Source organism: Etheostoma spectabile, chromosome 3, assembly GCF_008692095.1.
Source record: "Etheostoma spectabile isolate EspeVRDwgs_2016 chromosome 3, UIUC_Espe_1.0, whole genome shotgun sequence".
NCBI lineage: Eukaryota > Metazoa > Chordata > Actinopteri > Perciformes > Percidae > Etheostoma > Etheostoma spectabile.
This window is the reverse complement of record NC_045735.1, coordinates 32,186,349-32,209,548: the sequence shown is the minus strand read 5'-3', so window position 1 is coordinate 32,209,548 and position 23,200 is coordinate 32,186,349. Positions and strand designations below refer to the sequence as shown.

The following is a 23,200-nucleotide window of genomic DNA, read 5'->3' as shown; positions in this document are numbered from 1 at the left end:
GTGAAGGCCGGCATTAAAGGACACACCAACAAAGGGGGACGTTTTAACAGACAAGATAAACCTCTCTTTTTTTATTTTTAAATTTTAAATTACATCCCAATAATATAGATGTTTGTGCCCCCAATTTTTTGGTTATTCTTTTCTTCAAATTTCAAAGTCTTGCTAACATGGATTTAAAAAGGGGCCCAGCAATAACATAGACAAACAGGGCTGAGGCGGGCCCCCTTTTAAAAGCCATGTCTCCAAAATAATCCTTTTAGTGGGATATGACTGGTAACCTCATCCTTTTACCCGAAAGACGATTATACAACCAAAGCATCAGTCATAAAAAATGCCATTTTAATAAAAACGCGTTTAAAAAAAAAACTGGGGCACCAAAAACTTGCCCTTTTTTAAGACAAGAACAAAACTCTTGCATCTACGCAACAAACACTTTTTGGGCTGGTTTTCTTTTCGAGAGCCCCGTTTCAAAAAAGACCAATTTTTTGAAGTGACCGCTATCAGATCAGGATTTTTCAGCGTTCTTGCATGCTCTTGGGCCCTTTTTTCCTTTGGGAAATGTGCTTTTAAAAGTTCATTATACGGCAACCTCTTTTGGGAACCCACTGCTTTTCCCTTTTCCTTCTTTGTTCGTCTCTCCGGGAAATCCCAGGAGCCAACAAAAGGAAAAAAACAATTTCAGGGAAATCCACTGCCAAATAAAACCCTGCACAAAATTTTTTTTACCTAGTAAATCAACACTTAAAGGTTTTTGTAAACTACCTGCCAATCTGACTTTTTCCCGATTTTGTTTCCCCCCTCTGCGTATTGGTACTGGAAAACCATTAGTGAAAAAGGCCCCTTTTTCTGCCCTTTTTAAAATTGAAAAACTCCGGGTTGGGCTTCTAATCATTTTTATGTTTAAGGTTTTTTTGGGGCGCTCTTTATTAAAAAACTTTGTGACTAGTAAAAGGGATTTCTCCTGAAATAAAATTTCTTCATAACACCACCAACACCAAAAAAAAAAAGTGAAATCGGTTTTAGAGGGTTTTCATCAGATCTTTTTTACATAACACCCCAAACACACCCAAATGGATTCTTTTTTAAAAAAAATCCTCCACGCCTTTTAAAACTACTGATTCTTGTGAACCTGAAGGAATGAAAAATTTCATCATCAATAGTTTTCTTTCAGACAGAGCAGAGGGGGAACCCAAACTACTCTAAAAAGGGGACCAACTATAGGGTTTTGGTGTTGCACACCGGGTTGGTCATGCTCCTTCGTCCTCCCATGCTCTTTTTTTCACCCGTATGTTTTCTTTTGAAACTGCAAAAAGAGAAAAAATACTTCATTAAACAAAACCCTTTTTTTAAATTTAACTTTTTTCAATTGAAATTTTTTTTAAAGTTTAAAATCTAAAAACAATGAAAACTTCATTTTTAAAACGTTTTGGACTTTCTACAAAAATGGAGGAGATGGAGTCAAAAAAGTGTGGCAACTAAATATAGAAGTAATCTAAAAAAATATTAGGTAAAGAAAAAAAGGAGGTGCTTGATGGAACACATTTAAAGCAAAGAGGAGATCCACCAAAAAACCCCTGTTTTGGGGGACAAAAAACAGAGGTCTTTTCATTGGGGACCTTTTAAAATCCTTCAATTTCGTACCTGAATGTCCTCTAGGAAATAAATATCGTAATGAAAAATAAAAAATTAATTGGAATTATTGAAACTCATACAAAGTCTCTGCAATAAATCAAACTCAATAAACACCGCGTCTGAGGTGAAAAAATACGCTAGGAAAGGGAAAAAAGTCTGAGAAGGGGAAAAAACCAGTCTGGGTTTAAGGGAAAATCAGTTGAGGAGAGGAAAAAACAGTCTGGGTAGGGAAAATACGTCATGTTGAGGAAAACATTGGGCAGAAAAAAATACAGTCGAGGAAAGGGGGAAAACATTGGGTAGAGGAACTAGAGTCGGGGCAAAAAAACCCATACATCGAGGAAGGGAACATCAGTCTGGGTAGGAACATCTGTTTCGAGGGAACTCAGTTGGGGTAGAAACATCAGTCTGGGAAAAAAACTCAGTTGAGGCAGGGGAAACAACAGTTAGGCAGGGGAACACAGTCATTTTAGAGGCATACAGTCTGAGAAAGGAACATACACCCCCTTTTTAGAGGAACTCCAGTCTGTGGTAAGGAACATACTCTGGTTAGGGGGAACAACTCTGGGGGGAACATACAGTCTGTTTTTGGGGACATTTCTGAGATAGAAACATACAGTCGGGGCAAGGAAATACGTCTGGGTGGGAAATACAGTCTGGGTGAGGAAAGAGTTGAGGTAAGAAAAACGTCTGGGAGAGGAACATACATTGGGCAAGGAAAACTGAGGTAGAAAAACATACAGTTTTGGGGTAAGAACCCATACGTCTGTTTTTAAGGGGAAACTCGTCGGTTAGGGGAAAAAACATCATGTTAAAAAACTCGTCTGAGGAAAACAGTCTTTTGGTAGAGGAACATACGTCTTGGCGGGGAAACAGTCTGTGGAAAGGGGAAAATACTCTATAAAAAAAAATACAGCTGTTTGAGGAAATACGTCTAGGGTGAAAAACATAAGTCAGGGGTAGAGGAACAACAGTCTGGGGGAGGGAAACACTCGGGGTAGAGAACATGGGTCTGAGGAAAAAAAATACCAGAAAAGGAAAAACCAGTCTGGGGGTAGAGAACACATCTGTGGAAAGGGGACTACATCTGGGAAGTAAATACATCTGGGTAGAAAAAACTCGGGCAGGGGAACATACAGCGGTTGAGGAAATACTCGTGGAAGGGAACTACGTCTTGTTAGAAAACATACGTTGGGAAAGGGGAACATAAAATCGGTGCAAAAACTACAGCTGGGGTGGGGAAACAACGTCTGGGGTAGAAAACTACTTCTGACGAAAACTACGCTGGTTGAGGAACAAGTCTGGGGTGAGGAACTCAGTCGTGTTTAAGGGGAACATCTCTGTACAGGGAACATACAGTCTGAGGAGGAACCTACGGCGTGTTGGGGAACTACAGCGAGGTGGGGAACTACTCTGGTTGAGGAAAAAACGTCGTGGAGGGGAACTACAGTCGTTTAAGGAACATACAGTCTGTGTTAGGGGAACTACATCTGTTGAGGAAAATACATCGGTTAGAGGAACATACGTCTGTGTTAGAGGAACATATAGTTGGGGAAGGGGAAAACTACAGCTGGGCGAGGAAAAATCAGTTAGGAGGGGAAAAAACGCTGAGAAAGGGGAAACATAGATCTTTGAGAACATACTCTGAGGCAGGGGAAAAACAGTCTGGGGCAGAAAAACTACAGCCCGAGGCAGAGGACATCAGTCTGAGGGGAGGAAAATCGTCTGGGTAAGGAACGTACGTCTGTGTTAAGAAACAACAGTCTGGGTAGAGAAAATACAGTCGTTTTAAAGGGGAACTACTTTGGGGTAAAAAACGTCTGAGGAAAGGGGAACATCGCGTTTTAGAAACATACAGTCGTGTTAGGGGAAATCAAGTCTGAGGTAGAGAAACATACAGTCTAGGTAGGGGAACAACGTCTGTGTTAGAGAAAAATGCGTCGGGGCGGGGAAAAACGCTTTAGAAAGGGAAACTACAGTCTTAGAAAGGGGCTACAGTTGATAGAGGAACATAATCAGTGTTGGGGGAACATACGCCCCGGGGTAAGAAATCCTGTGTTAAGGAAAAAATTTTGGTGTAGAGGAACATAGTCAGGGTGAGGAACATCGTTTGGGCGGGGAAATCGTCGAGGTAGAGGAAAATACGTCTGGGGTAGAGGAACGGGTCTGGGGCAGAAAACAGTCTGGGTAAGGAATACGTCTGGGTAGAGGGAACATCATCTGTTTTGGGGAACAACGTCTTTGGTAGGGGAACTACTCAGGGGAGGAACATACAGTCTGGGAAAGGGGAAAATACGTCTAGAAGAAACTAAGCTGAGGTAAAAAACATACAGTCTGAGGCAGAGAATACTCGTGGTAAGGACATACAGTCGGGTTAGAGGAAAATACGCGTAGAAAGGGGAACATACGTCTGTAGCAGAGAAATACAGTTGAGGTAGAGGAACAACAGTCAGTGTTAGAGGAACTACGCTGAGGTAAGGAAAATACGTCGGGTTTAGGGAATACATTTTCGGGTTAGGGGGAAAAAGCTGAGGTAGAAAAACATCAGTCTGTGGCAGGAAATACATCTGAGAAAGGGGAAAAATCAGTCGATTTGGGGAACAAAGCGGAGGTGGGGAAAATACGTCTTGTAAGGAACAACAGTCTGAGGTAGAGGAACTACGTCGTAAGCGAAACATACAGTCGGGGTAGAGGAAACAAACATCTGTGTAGGGGAAAATAAGTCGTGGTAGAGAAATCAGTCTGAGTAAGAACTACAGTCGTGGTAAGGCAACGTCTGTGGAAAGGGGACTCACTGGGGTAAGGAACATCAGTTAGGTAAGGACTCCCGTCTAAAAGGGAAACCACGTGGTGCAGAGGAACTACATTGGGGTAAGAAACATACAGTCTGGGGGCGAAAAAAATACGTCGGGTAGGGGAACAAACAGTCTGGGGCAGAGGAAATACGTTTTTTGGCCCAAGGAAATACGTCTGTGGAAGGAACTACGTTGAGGTGAGAAACTACGTCTGGGGCAGAGGAACATACGTCTGTGGTAAGAAACTACAGCCTGTGCAGGACAACAGTCTGTGTGGGAAACATACATTGGGGCAGAGAAATACATCTGTGAAAGGGGAAACAAAAGTCTTGGGAGCATACAGTCTGGGAAGGGGAAAAAAACATCTGAGTAAGAACCCACGTCTGTGGGAGGAAATACATCGGGGCAGAGGAACTACCCCTGAGGTAGGGGAACAACACTGGGGTAGGGGAACAACTCTGTTTAGAGGAACATACAGTCAGTGGAAGGAACATACGTCGAGGAAAGGGGAAACTACAGTCTGAGGTAGAGGAAATACGTCTTTGAAGGGAATACCGTCTGAGGTGCCTGGGGGTTCCTCCCAGGGGGCCTTAAATGGAAATGCAGTCTTCTTTAAGGCAGGGTAGAGGCTTTTTAAGTTTTTCTCTTCAGGGGGTCAAGCGTGTGAGGACAATTGACCATTTGGAGGTATCCGTGTTTTAAATTCTGTCGTTTTTTTCTTTCCCCCTGCCCCTGCAAAACTCGCTTCCCTTTAATAAAAAGCCATTCAAAAAAAAAGGGGCCTTGCACCGGCACTTTTTCTCGAAGTTGGAACTAGGGGAAAAACCACATCGGTTTGCAGTTTTTGAAAAAAATTATATTTGAAACTTTTAAAATTTTTTGTTTAGTTTTGATAAAGGTTTTGAAAAAAATTTTGCTGAAAAACAACCTTAATGTGTGCGATATAATCCAATATAATTTTTCCTTTAGTGCGACAAAAATTAAAATTTAAAAAAAAATGGCCTAAAAATTAAACATTAACCAGGGAAAACAGAATCCCCTTGTTCTCCTAATAATTGAAAACTATAAATAACTATTTTTTAAGAAATTACTTATAAATTGTCCGAGGACAAACGGGAATTTTCATTCGGGACAAAAGGAAAGGACGGGAGGGGATCTCCTCTCCAATACCTAAATAAAAAACAACAAAGAAAAAACGGGTTTTTTTAAAGTTATTTTTTTGGCTTTTTAGGCCTTTTTAAAGAAAACACGAAAAATGAAGGATAAACCTTAAAATGGGTGCCTGCTCTCCAAAATATCCGGGGGGCCCGTTCATGTTTTTTTAAAGAAGAATTTTTATTTTTTTTGTAAAAAAAAAAATCACCACTTTTAAATTATTTTGGATCTAAATTGAACTAAAATTTAAAATTAAAAAACCTTAAACCCAACATAAAAGTCCCCTTCTTTTATATTTAAAAAGGGTGTTCCATTCCCCACCTTTTTTGCCTACCTGACCCGAAAGGGGGGGCTGGGCCTTGTAGCTAACCCTAAATAACAAAAGTTTTTTGCTGTGAAAAGTGAATGGTTAAAATTTTCATTTTGGAGATTAAATCACCCTTTCAAAAACTTGAGTCTGTCCTACCACCCCCCTGGGAAACCTCTACATCCCTTGAACTTGTTTAAAAAAGGGGGAGCAGATAAAAGGGGAGGTTTTTCGTTGTTTTCACAACAATTTTGTCAAACATTTTCAGAAATGTATTCATTAAGCACAGTGACTCTATTTTAAACTTTTTTCTGATACCTAAAAAGATATTTTTCCCAACCCCCCCCCCCAAATATCAACTCTAGAAAACTGCTTTGGCAAAGAAAAACTATTCAATATAACATTAAATGAGATTAAGTCCCTTTTCAACACTTTGAGGGTGTCAATGCCCCAACCAAATGGGGCCCCCTGCCGTTTTATCTTTTTATAAAAAGGGGGGAAATATCATTAATTAACCATAAGGCAAATAAATTATGTTTTGATATTAGTGAGGGAACCCCAAATTAATTTTTCTTAAAAGGGTAAGATTTTTGGGTTTCCGGTTTTCAGTTTTTCACTGAATATTTTTTTACAGTCATTCCCAGAAACTTAATCATACGCACATTTAATCCTGTAAACAAAACGTAGTTACTGTATCCAAAAGCTAATAAAAAAATTAAATATTTAAGAAATGATAAAAGGTTTTGATAAAAAATAAATTGTGAAAAGAGATAGTAAAGTGAAGAATCCTCTTTACATACACCCAAATAAAGAAAACCCTAAAAAATTTTCCAACCATTTTTTATAAATTTAACCCCGAAAATCCTGTAGCGAGACTGTTATCGGGAACCCCTAAATACATTACCTTTAAAAAAAAAAAACTTTGTACAGAAAAAAGATATCACTTCATTTAATGAAAAATGTTAAAAATTTTGAGGTGCACATTAACCGGGGGCCCCCCCGGAAAATTGCAAAAAAAAAAATATTAATCCCTCCCCCCCTTTCTTTTCCCCCTTCTCCTTTTTCCCCCTTTCCTTTTTCTCCCTTTCCTCTTTTTTTCCCTTTTTCTTTTCTTAAATCCCTTTTTTTCTTTTTTTTTTCTTTTTTTTTTTTTTTTTTTTTTTTCCCTCTTTCCCTTTTCCCTTCCTTTCCCTCCTTCTTCCCTTTTTTTTTTTTTTTTTTTCCCCCTTTTTTTCCTTTTTTTTCCTTTTTTTTTCTTTTCTTCTTTTCCTTTTTCCCCCTTTTTTTTTCTCCCCCTTTTCCTCCCCCCTTTTTTTATTTCTTCCCCCCCCCCTTCCTTCCCCCCCTTACCTTTTCCTTTTTCCCCCTTCTCTCCCTTTTTTCTTTTTTTTTTTTTTCTTCCTTTTTTTCCCTTCCCCCTTTTTTTTTTTCCTTTTTTTTCCCCCCCCCTTTTTCTTTGTTTTTTTTTTTTCTTTTTTTTCCCCCTTTTCCCCACCCTTTTCTTCTTCGGGGTTTTTCCCTTTTTACTTTCCCTTTTTTTTTTTTTCAAATTTTTTTTCCTTTTTCCTCCTTTTTTCCCCTTCTTTTCTTTCCTTCTTTTTCTTTTTTTTTTTTTTTCTTTTTTCACTTTTCCCCCCCCTTTTTCCTTCTTTCTTTCCTCTTTTTCCCTTTTTTTTGTATTGTGTTTGCAAAGTTTTTTACATTTTCAAAACATCCTTTTGGTTATTAGCAGGTTATTTCACTAAAACTGGGAGGAAATTTACGTTTTGTTTTTGGTTGCAAAGCCGATTTTTCCCCCTTTATACAAACCATGTGCATGTACTTGGTGATCCCTAGAAATGTGTATGGGTTATTACTTTTTTGTATTTTTTTTGAAAGTTGTTTTTAACTTTATCAAAACTCCTTTTCATTATTATGTATACCTAAACCCCTTTTTTTTGGATACATTACCTTTGGGATTTGGTGGTAATGCAAAATATTTTACACTTTTTAACAAAAAGTCCTTATGGTTGATGTATGTCAGTGTAACCCAAGAACTGTGTAAAAACCTTTTACTTTTGATTTTGTTATGCAAAGAATTTTTTTAACTTTGTCATGAAAAAGTCCTTGTTTGATTTCGGCAGTTAACATAAAGGCTTGTTTTGGATCTTCTTTTTATTGTTTTTTAACAAGTGATTTTTTTTCCTTTAACAAAAAATTCCTTTTTGGGGCATGTACGTCAGGGGAATCCTAAGGTGTGGGATGGATACTATTTAATTTTTTGTATTTGTTTGGGAAAGCTGTTTTTACATTAACGAACATCCTTAGTTTGAGACTGGCGGGTACACTAAGAGACTGTGTAGGGGTCTATTAAGTTTGTATTGTGTGTAGCAAAACATTTTTACCCTTCCCTACGACATTCCCCAGTTTTTTAGGCTGGTCGGGTTACATAAGAGGACTGGTTGGATACTATTTGTTTGTTTGTGGTATGCCAATCGGTTTTTCACTTTATACTAACATCCTTGTTTTTTGTACTGTCGTTAACCTAAGAGGGCTGTGTATGGATACTATTCGTTTGTTTGGGTTATGCAAGTCATTTTTACATTTTACATACTCCTTGGGGTTATTCTGGGCAGGGGTCACATAAAAGGGACTGTGATGGGAAACTATTAAGTTTTTTATGGGGTTTATGCAAAGAGATTTTTACACTCCTACAAATTACACTATTTTCTGTCTCTTTACTGGTAATAAAACACTACCCCAATTAACTAAAAGTGTTTTTAACAAATTGTTAATTCATTTTTTTTTTAATTAGGTAAAAACCCTAAAGCCCCCCCTCCGTTTAGTTTCTATTCATCCAACTCCTTTTCTCTTGTGTTATATTATTTTTCTTCATTCCCCCCCCTTTTGAAAAAAGGTCTTCTTTTGTCACTGAATTAAAACCGATAAACCCATCCACACAGGGATAAAAAAATGCCTGGTTTTTTTAAAAATTTGGATTTTCCCAAACACCCCCAAATTGTGATTTTTTTTTTTTCCACTTCATTTTTGTGGATATAAATTTAAGGAAATGTTGATACTACTAATTATACACAAGCTAACCCCTCAATATCCGGAGTTTCATTTTCCCCTAATCCTTTAACTAGTAAATGTTTAAATGTGCTTTTTATTTATTAGCGCTTTTCCCAGTCTTAAAACTGCCAAAGCCGCTTTTCCTTTTTTAAAAGGGAAAATTCACCTTCACACACATTCTACACGGGCCCCGGGGCTCCGTAAAAAAGGTTTTCACCTGCTAGCGATAACATTCAACACATTCCCACTCCGTGCGCACAAACCCCGGGCAACTCGGGGTTCGTGTCTTTGCCCAGGCACTTCGCCCAATGACTTTCGGGGGGCGGGGATCGAACCAAAAACCAACCTTCCCGATTTTGGCAGGGCCCCCCCGCTCTAACCCACTGGAGCCAACGCCGCCCCAAAAAAAACTATTTGAGGTAATGTTTTCCCAAATACCCGGGCCCTCAGATGGGTCCCACAACTAAAACCCGGGAATGTACTGAGACGTTATTTTTTCAACATTTACCCTATAAATCCATTTCCTCATACTATAAAGGGCACAGTTATAATACACTGTCCCTGATGTTTCCCTTAAATAACCACTTTAGACTATTTGGGAGGTGGTTATCTTTATAGGGGGGCACAATTAAAACAATTTTAATCTCAATATCAATTTTACTTGCCCCGATCAAATTTGCGTATCGAGCGATTTTTTTAAAAACGTCTTTCAAGAACGCTAGTTTTTTTTCTACGCTTCTACCCCCTCCGTAAACCGGTCTGCTCAGACCCGTCAGGTTTTCCCCGCACCGCCAGCTTGTTTCTAGATGTAGACAAACACAAGACAAGGGGGCGTAGGAAAACCCAACGATACATTGGTTTTCTCGTCTCAAGGTTTTTCCAGTTTTTCCTAAAACCCAAATCTTTCCGTCTGTTTTATTCAGCAAAAGCTGACCATTGTTTTAAAACCCCTTATATTGTTAAATATGAGGGCAAAACTGTATTTTTACCATTTTTTCCGTGGTAAAATCTTCTATCCCCGGGCCCCCATGGCAAAAACGCAGAGAAATTATTGAACGCAAACCCAAATTTTAGTTTTGGGAGAGTAATGCTTTGAGACAAACTGCTGGACCTGAATGGGTGTGACCCTGGGAAATTATAGTTTTTAAAAATGCGCCTGACGATACGGGATTTTATTAAAACCCAAACCGTAATTTCGTGACCCGCGTTGAAAACCCGTGGACCACCTAATGAATCACCTCTCTCTGTGAGTAGCTAAACTCCATTGCACCCCCTTCCCCTCCCCGCTCCTTTAATATTATTGTTTAAAAAAAGTAAGAACTTTTCACAAATAAATTTTTTTTAAAAATATGCTAGGGTTTTTATTTAAGATGGCTATTTTCTTTTCGTGGCAGATGGGGGTCTATACAAACAACTTTAACATAAGAAGTAGCATAATTGGATTTAAAACCAGTTTAAATATCCTATTGACAAAAACATTTTGGTTTAAAAAATCACCAAATAATTGAAAATTGATAAATAAAGGGGTTTCATTTTTTGGGCCCCAATTGGCAGCCCTAGTCGTACCCCCAAAATTCCTGTCAAAAAAGTTTTTAAACTGAAAAATCGTATCATAACAAAATTCCACACTTATCAAATTGGCTTATTGGTGACCCTCTGCCTCATCAATGACGACAGAAAACAGTGGGAGTGGAAGAGTTTGTCTCTTTTTTTAATTTCATATTTTACGCAGCCCGTTTGGAAAACCTCAAAAAATGTTTTCTTTACTCTGAAAAAATTGAACCCCCCACACACAATCCCCAACTCTCCCAATTTTCTTCACCCCTGCTCCCCTTGTTCATACATTGGGGAGATTGACAAACCCCACATGATCAAATGAATTTTTGTCTTCTCATTCCCCTTCCTAGCAAAAAGGGAGACTTTATCCATGATGAAGGGTGGTTGAAGGTTTTAATGCTCTAACAAGAGTTGTCTTTCAATCCCAATGTTTTTAAAGGAATGTTGGATTAATGATTTCCCAAATTTTGGGTTTTGTTTGTTTACATTTACAAGTGCCTTCACCCAAACCCCTTTTTAATTTGGAAGGGGGAAACCAAACATAGGGTCTGGGCCATTACACTGAGTGCCTGCATACAGACAGGAGTCAAAATTCCCTTTCATTCAATGAAAAAAGTGTAGGCAAGCTGAAAGCCAAATAATCCCAAACTTTTTTGATCAGAGATTACAAAACCCCAATTGTTTGCAGAGAGAGAAAAAACTAAACCTCTCTTATAATTTTTTCTGTCCCTTTTATCTCCCGCCATCTGAGTCTCCATAGTTGATGTGATCTCCCCCCCTGGCCTATGTCCTTTAGGCAAAAAAACCAATGAGGTTTTCCTTAAAAAATTTGGGGCTAAATTGTCTCATTTTCAAATTGCCAAAGGGGCCCTCTTTTTCTGCATCCACACTGAAAGGGAAAAGATAAAGGTGAAAAGGTAAAAGTAATACAGAAGCCCTATGCGAATGAATAAATAAAAACCCCAGACAATAACTACTACTACACAACTACTGAAATTGATTTTAGAAATAGTTTGTTTTTTTGAGAAAATTCATTGCAAAAAAGCTCGAATTAAATGTGCAATTCACATACCATAGTTTTTCCCCCTTGTAGTATAATCAACCATAGAGATCATGGGAAGTCTTAGCGGTATCATCTCCTTTTTTCTAAACTTCCCCCTCGTATTCTATGAGAAAGTTCCTTTTTGAAGGGGGGAACTAAAAACCCCCCTCGACCTAAAAAAAACAGAGGATTGTGAGTGGGATAGATTAATACAATTTAAAAGGGTGAAACATTTTTTTCCCCCGGCAAACCCCCTTTGAATGATTAATTTTTTATAGTAAATCCACCTTGCCTTTTCCCTGATGAAAATAACTGCCTTCTTTAGGCTTAAACTTGCTCTCTGTGGCTCATTTCGACGCTGACTCCCTTTAAAAAAAGACGAGAAAGAAAAATCATAATTTTTTAAAACTTTTGCAGACATAGTATTTGGTTGACTTTGTCTTTAAAATACAGCCTTATAGGAACGTACCCAAAAAAAAGCTACAATCAAATGCCTTCTTTTTCTTAACTCTGGGGTTCCCTCAACAAAAAAAAACCTAAAATTTGGAGCCTTTTTTTATCCCTCCCAACAAATGCAGCACCCAAAACACAAAAGAATGCATTAATTTTTCTGCCCCAGTTTGATATGATAGCACACTTATCTCATTTAAAACAGGCCCATACAGCTTCTGAAGACAAATACGGGAAATCATGTTTTCTTTAAGGGTTAAATCTATAAATCCTTTCCCGGGTTAGTTTACATTATAGTTTTGTGAACACAAACTTTTAAAGAAACTTTTCCCAGATAAAAACTGCCCAAACTAAGAGCTTTTCTAACACTGCCCAAACAAAAAAGCTTGCGTGCTAGCGTTACGTAATTCTTTTTCGTGCGCTAAGCTAGCTGTGAAAAATTTGTTGGGCGGTTAAAGGATTACAACCCGTTACGTTAGCTAGCGTTAGCTCGTTAGCTAAATAGTATAAATTTTTATCAATTACTTAAAAACCCTAAACAGCACCAACCAAAAAAAGTTTGCTAGGGTTTTTGGACCAAAATGACTGTGTTGAGTCTTTCCCCTTTTCTCCCCCTTCCAAGGCAGGTGCAGGTTTTATGCGTTGGGTTTATCATGATACTGTTTGTTAAATTTAAATACACGCTTTCCGAAAACCAGTATATGTGACCCTTTCCGGCTGGAGCCAATCAAAAGCTCTGAATTTTTCACATTGTGTGAATTATTAATGAGGGGGTGCAGTACCCAAGACCAAACCCCTTGGGGGTTTTTTCGTACACAAATTTAAACAAAATCAATAATTGTGTACTTGAAACTTTTTTCTGAAATTTTGGAATTTACTTTTTAGGGTTCTAGAAACACTTCTACGTTGTCGAATTTTGAGGACATCGGCCCTTCCCGTTAATTTTAAAATGTCCTATATGTGGCGTTTTCAGCAAAAAAGTCCTCATAAAAAACCCTAGGCACCACACACACACACACACACACCCCCCCCACACACACACCACACAACAACCACAAAACCCGATGGAAGAGATCGGTTCACCCAAAATGCCCCCTTTAATTTTTTCAAAAAACTTCCCCGTCCCGTTTCTCGACTGTCAGGGAACAGGGGGGGAAACTGATCCATTTTTACCCTCCCCGCCTATAGGACAAGAAAAAAAGATTCCCCATCCCCCATCCCGTGGGACTCCAGGGGCGTCTCACCGATGAAAAGGCCCCAAATCCATACCTAATGTTTTTACAAGCTTCTAAAACATTTCCCAAATGCTGTGGTTGCGGGTGGGAAATGAAAATCTGGTAGAGAACGACTGACGCACAGTCAACACTGAATGAGAAAATACTGAACAGTAACAGTACAGCCTCAGTAAGTCTTAACCAAAGCAGAGGTCAGCATCACTGACATGAATATACCAAGCTAATGCCAAGTTCTGTTAATGATAGCCACGTTAATATACATGAATATTATAATATTGTAAACATTTCTTTAAATACATCTATGTTATAAGTATTATCATCACGGTAAAGAGATATAATAGCAATGAAAATGTTGGTAATGCTATGAATATTTATGGTAATAGTAGGCCTAGTGCTAATGCTATATATAACAATATAATCAAAACATTAGTTTATCATTACATTTATACTCAAATAATAATTGTTTTGTATTGTGTAGTAGCTTTATGACATCATTATTAAATGGTAAATTTATAGTTGAATAAGCTTGAGTCAATAGTTATTTTAGTGTTAAACAATTAAATGATTTATTTTTACCAATTACTATTTTATTTTATCAATTTATTGAGTATAAATAATTAGTTCATGCATTAAGATAGATGGTTAACACTTTGTCAATGGTTAATAATGGTTTGCATGGGTTTATAAAGTAATGCTGATATTAATTAGTTAATAATTAAAAAGTGGTTTATAAAACATCAGGTAACATTCATTTTGCCATTCCATCATTACATGATCATTGATTATTTGTGCACTGATAACTAATTAAAACATGTTTGTAGATGCTTTTTAAAGTATGTTAACCATTACCCTGATATTATAATCATCTGTTGCAACTTTATAATTGCCGTCCAAATAATGTTAGTGACGGTTTGCAAACCATTTTGGTAATCTTTAACAAACATTAGGTTAATGTTACGATATGTGCAACAATAATCTGTTAACATTACATAAATTATAGCATTTTTATTATAATGTAAGCTAATAATCATTTCATTGTTTGTTACCATTAAAATCAATTTCAAGTTTAATTTTCATTCATTCGTTTTAATATGTTTAAATAGCCTAGTTTAGAATTATAATGCTAACACTAATATTGTAAAGAAAGTAACAGTTCATAATACGCTAATAGCAACGCTAAACACTAATATTACTGCTAATATTCATTATGTTCACAATGATTGCAATGCTGATACTGTTAATAATTTATAAACAGTTGTATTAATAAAACTAGTATTTCTTTATTGTATGTATTACATCACTGAGTAATACATTATAACATTGTATTAGATGTTTTTTTTATATTTGATAAAAACGGAATACAATAGTCTGGAAAAAGAAAAATGCTTAAAATATTACTAATTATTATTCTGACAATGGTGAGATTACATCAGAGATCTGAGTGAGAAGCTGGAATTCATGGCATTTACTTTGAGTCATCTTTAAATGATGACTCAAATGATCAGAAAACACAGATTTGTAATGAATAGACTGTGTTGTTATTGAAATCACGTTACATCTCTGTGAGGAATTTAAAATTGTCCTTCCTATCTGAGGGCTGTGGACATCCAGGATGAGCTTTGATTGGCTCTTCTCCCGGTTCTGGTGACCTTACCAAGGCAGTGTGGTTCTGCGCCACTCCAGTAGGGGGTGCTAGCATTGCGGCAGGTCAGCAGGCTGGAGCCCTGCAGCATGTAGCCGCTCAGACAGGAGAAGAAAGCCTCGCCTCCGGAGTGGAGACTGCTCACTGATACATCGCCGTAGCGAGGCCGTCGGGGGAAGACACAGCTCAACACAAAGGCTGCAGAGACACAGATATGGAAGAGTCAGAGAGACAGAGATAGAAACAGAGAAATGAAAGAGTCTACTCTGCCTCACTCACTTTAACCATTTTACTTTTTTCATTTCCCAAGAAAAATTTTAATCATCTTCTTTCCCCTTTTTTCCATTGGGGGGTACTTTTCAATTTAACCCAAACCTTCGGCAAATTTCACCCTAAAAAATTTCGGGGGGGGGGGGAAAAAGAGGAAAGATGCCCTTTTAACCCCTTTTTAAACTTCTCAATGAAAAACAGGAAATAGGAAATCTTTTGGGGGGTTGATGGGGGCTAGTTTAACAGTATATGTTTGGGGAAACCCTATTTTTGTTTTAAATCCCTTAAAAACTTGGCTCCCCAACTTAAATATTTTAACATAAAAATTTAAGATCCTCAATTTTGAAATAATCACCGGCAAAAAAATTTAAAACTTTTGAATTCTCTTTGACTTAATGAACAATCACAAACCCCAAAAGGGCTCCTATACTTCACGCCCGGGGGCCCCGGGGAACAGAGCCCCCCCAAAACTTTTAACCCCTGAGAAAAAATGCAGAAATCTTACTGTGAAACGACCAAAATGGTTTTAAATTTGTACCAAATTAGGGGGAAAGGGATGCCTACTATAAAAAATCCCGAATTCCGTTCAACATACAAATTTAGTTTTTTGGGAGACACTTTTTTTCCCTTTTGTTTTTCCCCCAAAAAAAGGTTATTTGCATTCTTTTTAATAGACCCGCCATGTATACATTCCAAAAATGCCTTTTAGGACCATTTAGGTAAATGTGGCCAAAAAAATTATAAAGGGCCCTGCTTTCAAAAAAATTGTTTATGGGCAAATTTTCTTTTAAAACGGTCTGGGTTAAAGAAGGTAAAAAAACAACAAATCTCCCGGGGACAATACATTTCAACACTACGGGGGTTTTTGTGGGGCCAGGGTTCCCCCCTGGGTTGGTTTTAAGGTTTAAATAAGGAAACGCGCACAACACAACACACCAACACCCCACAATCACAACACCCAAAAACACCCACACACAAACACACACCCCCCACACACAAAACCCACACACACACACACAGAACTTTGAAGGGTTTGGTCTCAGGTGACCATAACTATCTGGGTTTTTTTGCCTATGATTGTCTTCCTTTAGCCCCCTGGCGGTTTTACCAAACATATTAATAAAATTTTTTTGCTAAAGACTCTGACCATCTCACTGGGGAGTCCTAGTTTTATTGTTCCCTTTTGGAAAGGCCCTTTGGCCCAATGTGCTAATTTATTTGGCTGTCGGGGGCAGGGGGTGCTTCAGGCGAGGGAAAATTGGGAAAAAAAATTGGCCAAAAATGACCAAAATCGGGACCCCCGGGGGCCTCCGGGCACTTGTTGAGCTGAGGGGGGTTCCCCCCCTCTATGGGTCCCCCAGAAATGAGATAAGGGATTTTTGGGCCCTTTAAAAGGTTTCTCATTAGAGCCTCCCAAAACTGTCTGCCCTCCCTTGCAGAAACTGCTGGACTTGGGCCACATCCCCCGGGCAGTCATTTCCATGGGGGTGTTTCTATTTAAAATTCCCGGCCAAAACCCAAAAAAAATGGGAAACTCATGGCTACTGGGGGAAAAAAAAAAAAAAAAAAGCAAAAAGATAAAAAGCCATCAGGGTTCACTTTGGCATCCTAACACTGGTGCTAACAGGAGCTTTACAGAGCTTTGGCCTTAGCAGTAAAATCCCCTGCTGGGCTACATTGCTCCCTTGTCTTGGGTACCTATAATATCATGTTTGGTTTACTGAAGTTATGAATAACGGGTTTTATTTTTGGGGATCTACAGTGGGAATTAAAGCCTGATTTACTGGAAACATGGATAGTTTAAAGGAGTGTGTATACAGCATCACTTTATCTGCATTGAGTTTGTTGAAGTATGACTTTTTTTATGATTTCACATCACACGTTGAAAATTGTTCTTCTGATCATAAAATGAACCACGTTGACTGTGGCTGTTCACATTGGAAATTCGCTGGAAATTTCCCTCTGATTAAATGAATTCTTATTTTAATACGATCATTTCTGCACGAGTTTACTTAGTCCCAGACTGATCTAAACGCTCAATGGGTTTTTGCCTCCAGGCGGCTAACCCTACCGATACACACGCCACCGATTTGAGCTGCAAAAAGCTCAGGCCGCCCCGCAAGACGCTTGTCAAAAAGACGGGGAAGCTTGTGATGTTTGGCCGCTCTGAACGTGGCGGCTTTCTTTTCGACCGGAGAAGCGCACGTAGCCACGGCCAATCTAAAACCTTTTTATAAATGAATATATTTGACAGAGTTGTTTTTTGGGGTCGCAAACGGGTCTTTTGGGCAGTTAGCTTCGCCGGAGCGCGGCATGCCCGCTATGCTCGCTTTTAGCGCTGAGCCCGAGCGGCGTGCAGCGAGCAAGCAGGGCCGGTATTACCTAGCGACTGTGCCGGATCACTTTTAGCGGATGTGACCGGCAGGTGCGTACGGTTCCTATTACCAAACAACGTTGATTTAAAAAAGGTACCCCGACCGAATTATAGCTTGTCCTCAGAATAATGTTTGGTAGAACGAAAGATCCCTCGTATGTTTTTCCAGGATCAGCCCGGAAGCGTCTATATTCCGATTGGCGGCTGGCGTACCGCTGCTTTCCGTGACCGCCAAAAGCTCATTACCTAATTTTGAAAATTTCAACTTTCTGATTGACGCTTCACACGCTCAAAAGCCCAAAACGCGACCAAACAGTTTTGCCGCTCCTTGCAGCTGAGAAAAGCCGCTTCCCTTGAAATGAATGACTTCCGGTAACTTAGACGTCAATTCTGGGGTTGTGAACGTACGGTACCCTAAACAACCATTGCCCCGCTGTCTGTGAGGATACTTGGGCCCAAAAAAACCACCATCGATCTGAACACACAGTTTTAATGGTCTAAACCATTTCATTGTTTTCTGGGGCTACAAGCACTCGTGGTTGGAATTCAGAGAATTCAGGGCTTCACATTTGCTCAAAACGAAAGAAAATGCTTTATGAGGCCATCACTAATAGTTTGTGTCTTAAAAAAGAAAGACAAGTAGCAACATTTAAACGCTGAAAATGCATAGAGCAATGGGATGGTTATGTTACAATAACCCTCATGAACCATGTTTGATTGCCATACCCTCGCGCTAATTGGACAAAGTTTAAAACTACAAAAAAGTCCAATGCAGGACCAACAGTAAAATGACTACAGGACATATGAAAATATGAAAAGACTGAATTCAAAGTAAAACGTTGCATGCCGGTTAGATTGGTCTCCGACTTGATCCCGACTCACTCTGATGTCATGTACACGTGGGCAACGATAACCTCACAAGCAGCGCAGTTGCTTTTCATCGAGGCGGATCCAGGGCATGCTGGGAAATGCCGGCCTCTTGGCTGATCTAATAGCTGATTGGTTCAGAAATAACGCAAATTGATGACATTTTACGTTTTATTATTTTTGAAGCGAAGGGATTTTAACTGCTACTTGTCTGATTTAAAGACTTATTTTGTACAAACCACATCTTTTGTGGCTGATAGTGACGTTTAGAAGTAAGAGAGACTAAATCTGTTCAGATTACAGATCATCTACAGTGTGTTAATTAACATCAGCAACAGATTGCATGTAGAGACAGCTAGGCCTACTCTGTAATAATAAAACAACTGTAGACTTGTATACAAGCTGATATATAGTTCTGATAACACTATTAAATCGGAATTGGACCACAGTGTTTCTGTCACTTATTGTTGTGCGTGCCCAACTTAAGATCGGATTTTTGTCCCTGTCCCCAGCTGCTGCCGCCTGCTCTCGTCCACCTTACAGACGAGTCACAGTTCGAACGAGCCTAATACGTCATAATAGATTGAAAAAATAAAGTCTGCTCTAGTTTTAAGTTAAAGGATGGATACCCAAACTGAGCCCGACGGGACCCGACAGTGCCCAACGGGGCGGCCCGGGTTTAAAAGATATTTAGAAATGATGTTCGGGTTTGGGTCGGGCTCAGTCACATCAGCGCGATAAGGCATTTGTTGTTAAATAGCTCCTTTAAGAGAGCTCAGTGAGTGCGGGTCTGTGTCTGTGATAGTGGGCAGAAAAGAGATAGAGAAAAAGGAAGCAGACGTGTAGATGTTAGGCCTGGCAAACCCGGTTCCTTTTAAGGATTCGGGTTACTCCGAGTCACTCACTTAACTGAATCGGGTTGTGCGAGTCACTTGAATCGATTGAGTCAGTATTGTTAGGAATAAGAACTTTTATTCTTAAATCCACTGTGTACTCGACTTAATTGCATTTTAACATTACATTTATACATCAAACCTACAGTAGGCCTAGCTAGGCTACGTGTAGAACACTATGTTATTTCAGAAGTGAAAGAATAGCTTTTGTTGTTGATTTGCTTTACTCTAAGCTCGCTCACGCGCTCGTCTGCTACAGATTGACTCATAGCCGGTTGATTTGCGCGATTGACTGACTCGCGTGAGAGTTCACAAGTCCCGAGGAGTTGTGAGATGTCTGTGAGGCGAGCCCGAGTCGCGAGCTGAGACGAGCTTGCAATGTTTTGGACTGTCAGCTTGACTATGGAGCTAGATTTGTATTACTATTGCATGCAAGAAAATAAATGATCTGAGAGAAAAAAAATGTTTGAGAGAAAAAGTTATCGCACTGATAGAAAAAAAGCATTTTATGAGAAAAAAAAAATTTGATAGGAAAAGCTTTCATCCCAATAGCAAAACAAATCTCTCAAACAACTTTTTTAAACTCTCAAATATATATTTTTTGCTATCAGTGTGAAAAAAATGTTCTTCTCGCTCTCAAAAAGTCTTGATTCAATTTTTTGTTTGAGTCTAAGGATTTTTCTCTTGATGTGAAAATAGTGTCATGGGCTTGGCCACGTTCCTATTGGCCAGTTGGGTGAGCACCATCTTGTCTTCAGAGTCCATCTGAATCATTACACCATTGTCACCACCATAGATAGATAACCAGCAGCACACCCAAAATAAATACCTTTTAATTATCTAAACACTTTTTAACAGTCCAACTGAAACACTGGCGGTGAGCAGCCGCAGACGGGCCGTCATCAGTGGGGATTGGCCAGCGTGGGAACATTGCTTGAAAGCTTTGCCACTAAAAGTTACCTGATGGGATCTCCAGCGGGACACGGAGAGCTCCAGACCCGGTAGCAACGGCACAACCCTGCTGGAGCTCACCACCAGTGGTTGGTGGAATAGCAAGCTAGCATTAGCGAACTAACTAAAAAGGAGTTTTTCCCCGCCACTGTCTCAGTAAATGCTTGCTCTTGGGGGAATTACTAGAATTATTGGGTCCTTAACTCTTGTTATGAATTGATACTATCAATAAAATTGAATTGGTGGACCTAACCCTCAAACCTTAGGTTAGAGTACTTGTATGTATTATTAGGTATTTGTTAAGTTTGTTATGTTGATTAACTGTATTGTAATTTGAGTAGTTTTATGTTTATCATTTATAGAAAAAACCGTCAAGCCATCTGCTTTTGCTCTGAATGTGTGCAGAATAACTTAAAAGGAAACACCTGCTGTCCTTCATAATGTCTTGCCGATGTACCATGGCTATGCTCAACTCCTAAAACGCAATCCAAAAATAGATTATAGATAGATAGATAGATAGATAGATAGATATTTATTGATCCCAAAAAAATGGGAAATAAGTGTTACAGCAGCACACAAAATATACATACATACAATATACATGAAATAATAATAATAACAAAATATAAGAATAAAATATAAGAATATAAGAACAAATATTTAAATATATACAAGATGGAAAAACAAAATGTGCAACTGTTTAAGTAATACTGTTTAAGTAATACAGTATAGTATACAGTCTAGCTTTAGGTTAATTCCCTACTGAAAACTGAAAACCTTAAAAACTTAACCCAGAGCACTAGTGTAGCCAGAAAAGAAACTGTGGGTGTGCTTCAGAAAGACTGGGTGCTCTTATGTTACCCCACATATACCAGCAGGTGAACTGAATGCTGGTCAATGCTTTTTGTCTGTCTAAATATTTTGACATTAGATTACTGTAAGCCCCGCAGCCAAGCAAGTAGGTGTGAGTGTTGTGACATGTTGAAATGAGTATGCTAAATTAAACGGTGCGTGTATGGGAACAGGGCTGTTCATATTACTAAAGCAAAGCAATCGATAGATGGGCAGCTCTTTGTATCATAATTATTTTCAATGACAGTGAAGCTTTGAGCACCTTGTTTTTGCAGTAACGCCCTGAATGCTTCGAGTTGATCAAATTTAAACTGAGCAGAAAAGAGCCAGAGGCAGTGTCGCGTGCCTCACTCTGGCCTGCTAGTATGTGGTTGGAAGTAGAACATTTGGGTTTAATTCCATTTCATCCACCAACTGAAGGGAAGCGACAGGGACATGAAGGGACAACGAGACAGATCTACAAACTGACGTGAACAGCTGTTTCAGTGCATCAACTCCTGCTGATTTTGAGGGATTATTGTGAATGCTCTTAATAATAAATGTATATAAATAATAAATGTAAATTAGTGCTTTGTGATAAGTTTGTAGTTTAGTTTTAGATAAATAATGCTTTGTTTGTGATAAGTTTGTAGTTTAGTTCGTTGGCTCCTTGGCATTGTATAATGTGCTTCAGGCTCTATGGAGTGTTGATGTGTTACCCGTGACTGAAACATGAGCCAAAAAGAGAAAATATCAAAACATGTTCATCACTGTCAGTAAATAGTAAACGTCACTGCACACAGCAGAGACTGACAGTTCTGTATGACACGGGCTGATGTGATGTTTTAGGACAAAAGTGATACATAAAATGAAGCTCTCTGTCTTGGTTACAGTTAGTAATTGTAAAATAACTAGTGATGACCAAATAAAGCCTCATGAAGCATTTTCTTCACTGCCTGAGACCACTAGAAAATAAATGAAATGGTTGATGAAGCTTCTTTTGACAAATCACTGGATAAAGTGTTTGTCTGTAGACTCATAAATCGTATGAACTGATCGTATTAAGATAAAAAAAAAAATTAATTTACTCAGAGGAAAATTGCTGGCGTAATGTTCCGAACTGTAAACAGACAGTCAACACGTTTCACTTCACTGAATAATTGCAATCATGTGATGCTGAACATGCATCATATTAACTACAAATGTTCTTGATGCAGAACAAAGCTCCTTACGTTCAATCAGTAAAATAAGATCCAAAGGTATTGTTTTTTTTTTTAAGCACAAATTAGCTATATGTGTTGGAATTTCCAGCTTATGAACTCATGCTATGTAAGTTGAGGCAGTGGTACCCAGGTCAGTGTCTAACATAACCTCATAACCTTTCCAGGCAGAGGAGTACTTCAACTTTCTGTCTCCATTTATGACGGGAGACGTAGCAGCTGTATGACAAGACTGTACTGCCTCATCCTGCCAATGTCATAGAGGAAGTTAACACATAACACAAATTGTCTGAGCTGAGATATTTGGGCGCCCACAATATCTTTGTTTACTAGGGCTGTAATCTCCCACTCAACTAGTCGATTTATTGGTCGATCCGTTCTGGCTCGACCAAAATTCTGATTGGTCAATTTTTTGACGTGTTAATTTCAACACGTGGAAGCATAGACCGTTACGTTCTATGGGTGGAAAGCACTAATTGCTAATGGGGGTGTTGTAAGACCAGTCTGTCTTCAGAACACCCCCACCTTGTTTTCACTTTTTTGGGATTAGCTCAACCCACTGGAGACAGACTGAAGAAAGAACTAGAAAGCCTTTGTTTAGGGGTTTGCTGAATATTTATTTAATTGTGAGTGTTTAATTTACAGTCAGTCCTCCTCTACCATGTCGAAGACCTTGGCAGTGTGGCAGCATTTTACAAAAATAGATAACGGAAAAATGTTGAATGCAATGTTTGCATGCAACAGTTTGCACATTGCAGGACAAACTACAAACATGGCATATTACCTAAAAACGGTAAGCTAACTTGTCTGCGTTAGGTTGCCCTGTCTGTTTTGAGTAGGCTTATGAACATATCAGAATTGGCATATTTCATAATCTAATAATCGTTTTATAACTACAGGCGCACCCGCCCGTAACGACGGTAGCGTT

The 23,200-nt window shown here is 38.8% G+C and overlaps 1 protein-coding gene and 1 long non-coding RNA gene across 2 annotated transcripts in view; one reads left to right on the top strand and one right to left on the bottom strand.

Annotated features, from left to right (window-relative positions):
* The window catches only part of LOC116676769 (uncharacterized), a 614,404-nt gene that overhangs the window by 103,658 nt on the left and 487,546 nt on the right, over nucleotides 1–23,200 (top strand). The window lies entirely within an intron of this gene.
* LOC116676607 (seizure protein 6-like) overlaps nucleotides 1–23,200 on the bottom strand; it is a 317,474-nt gene that overhangs the window by 64,704 nt on the left and 229,570 nt on the right. The window contains 1 exon segment of the mRNA XM_032507601.1: nucleotides 14,879–15,064. Within this exon segment, the coding sequence (XP_032363492.1) occupies nucleotides 14,879–15,064 (186 nt within the window).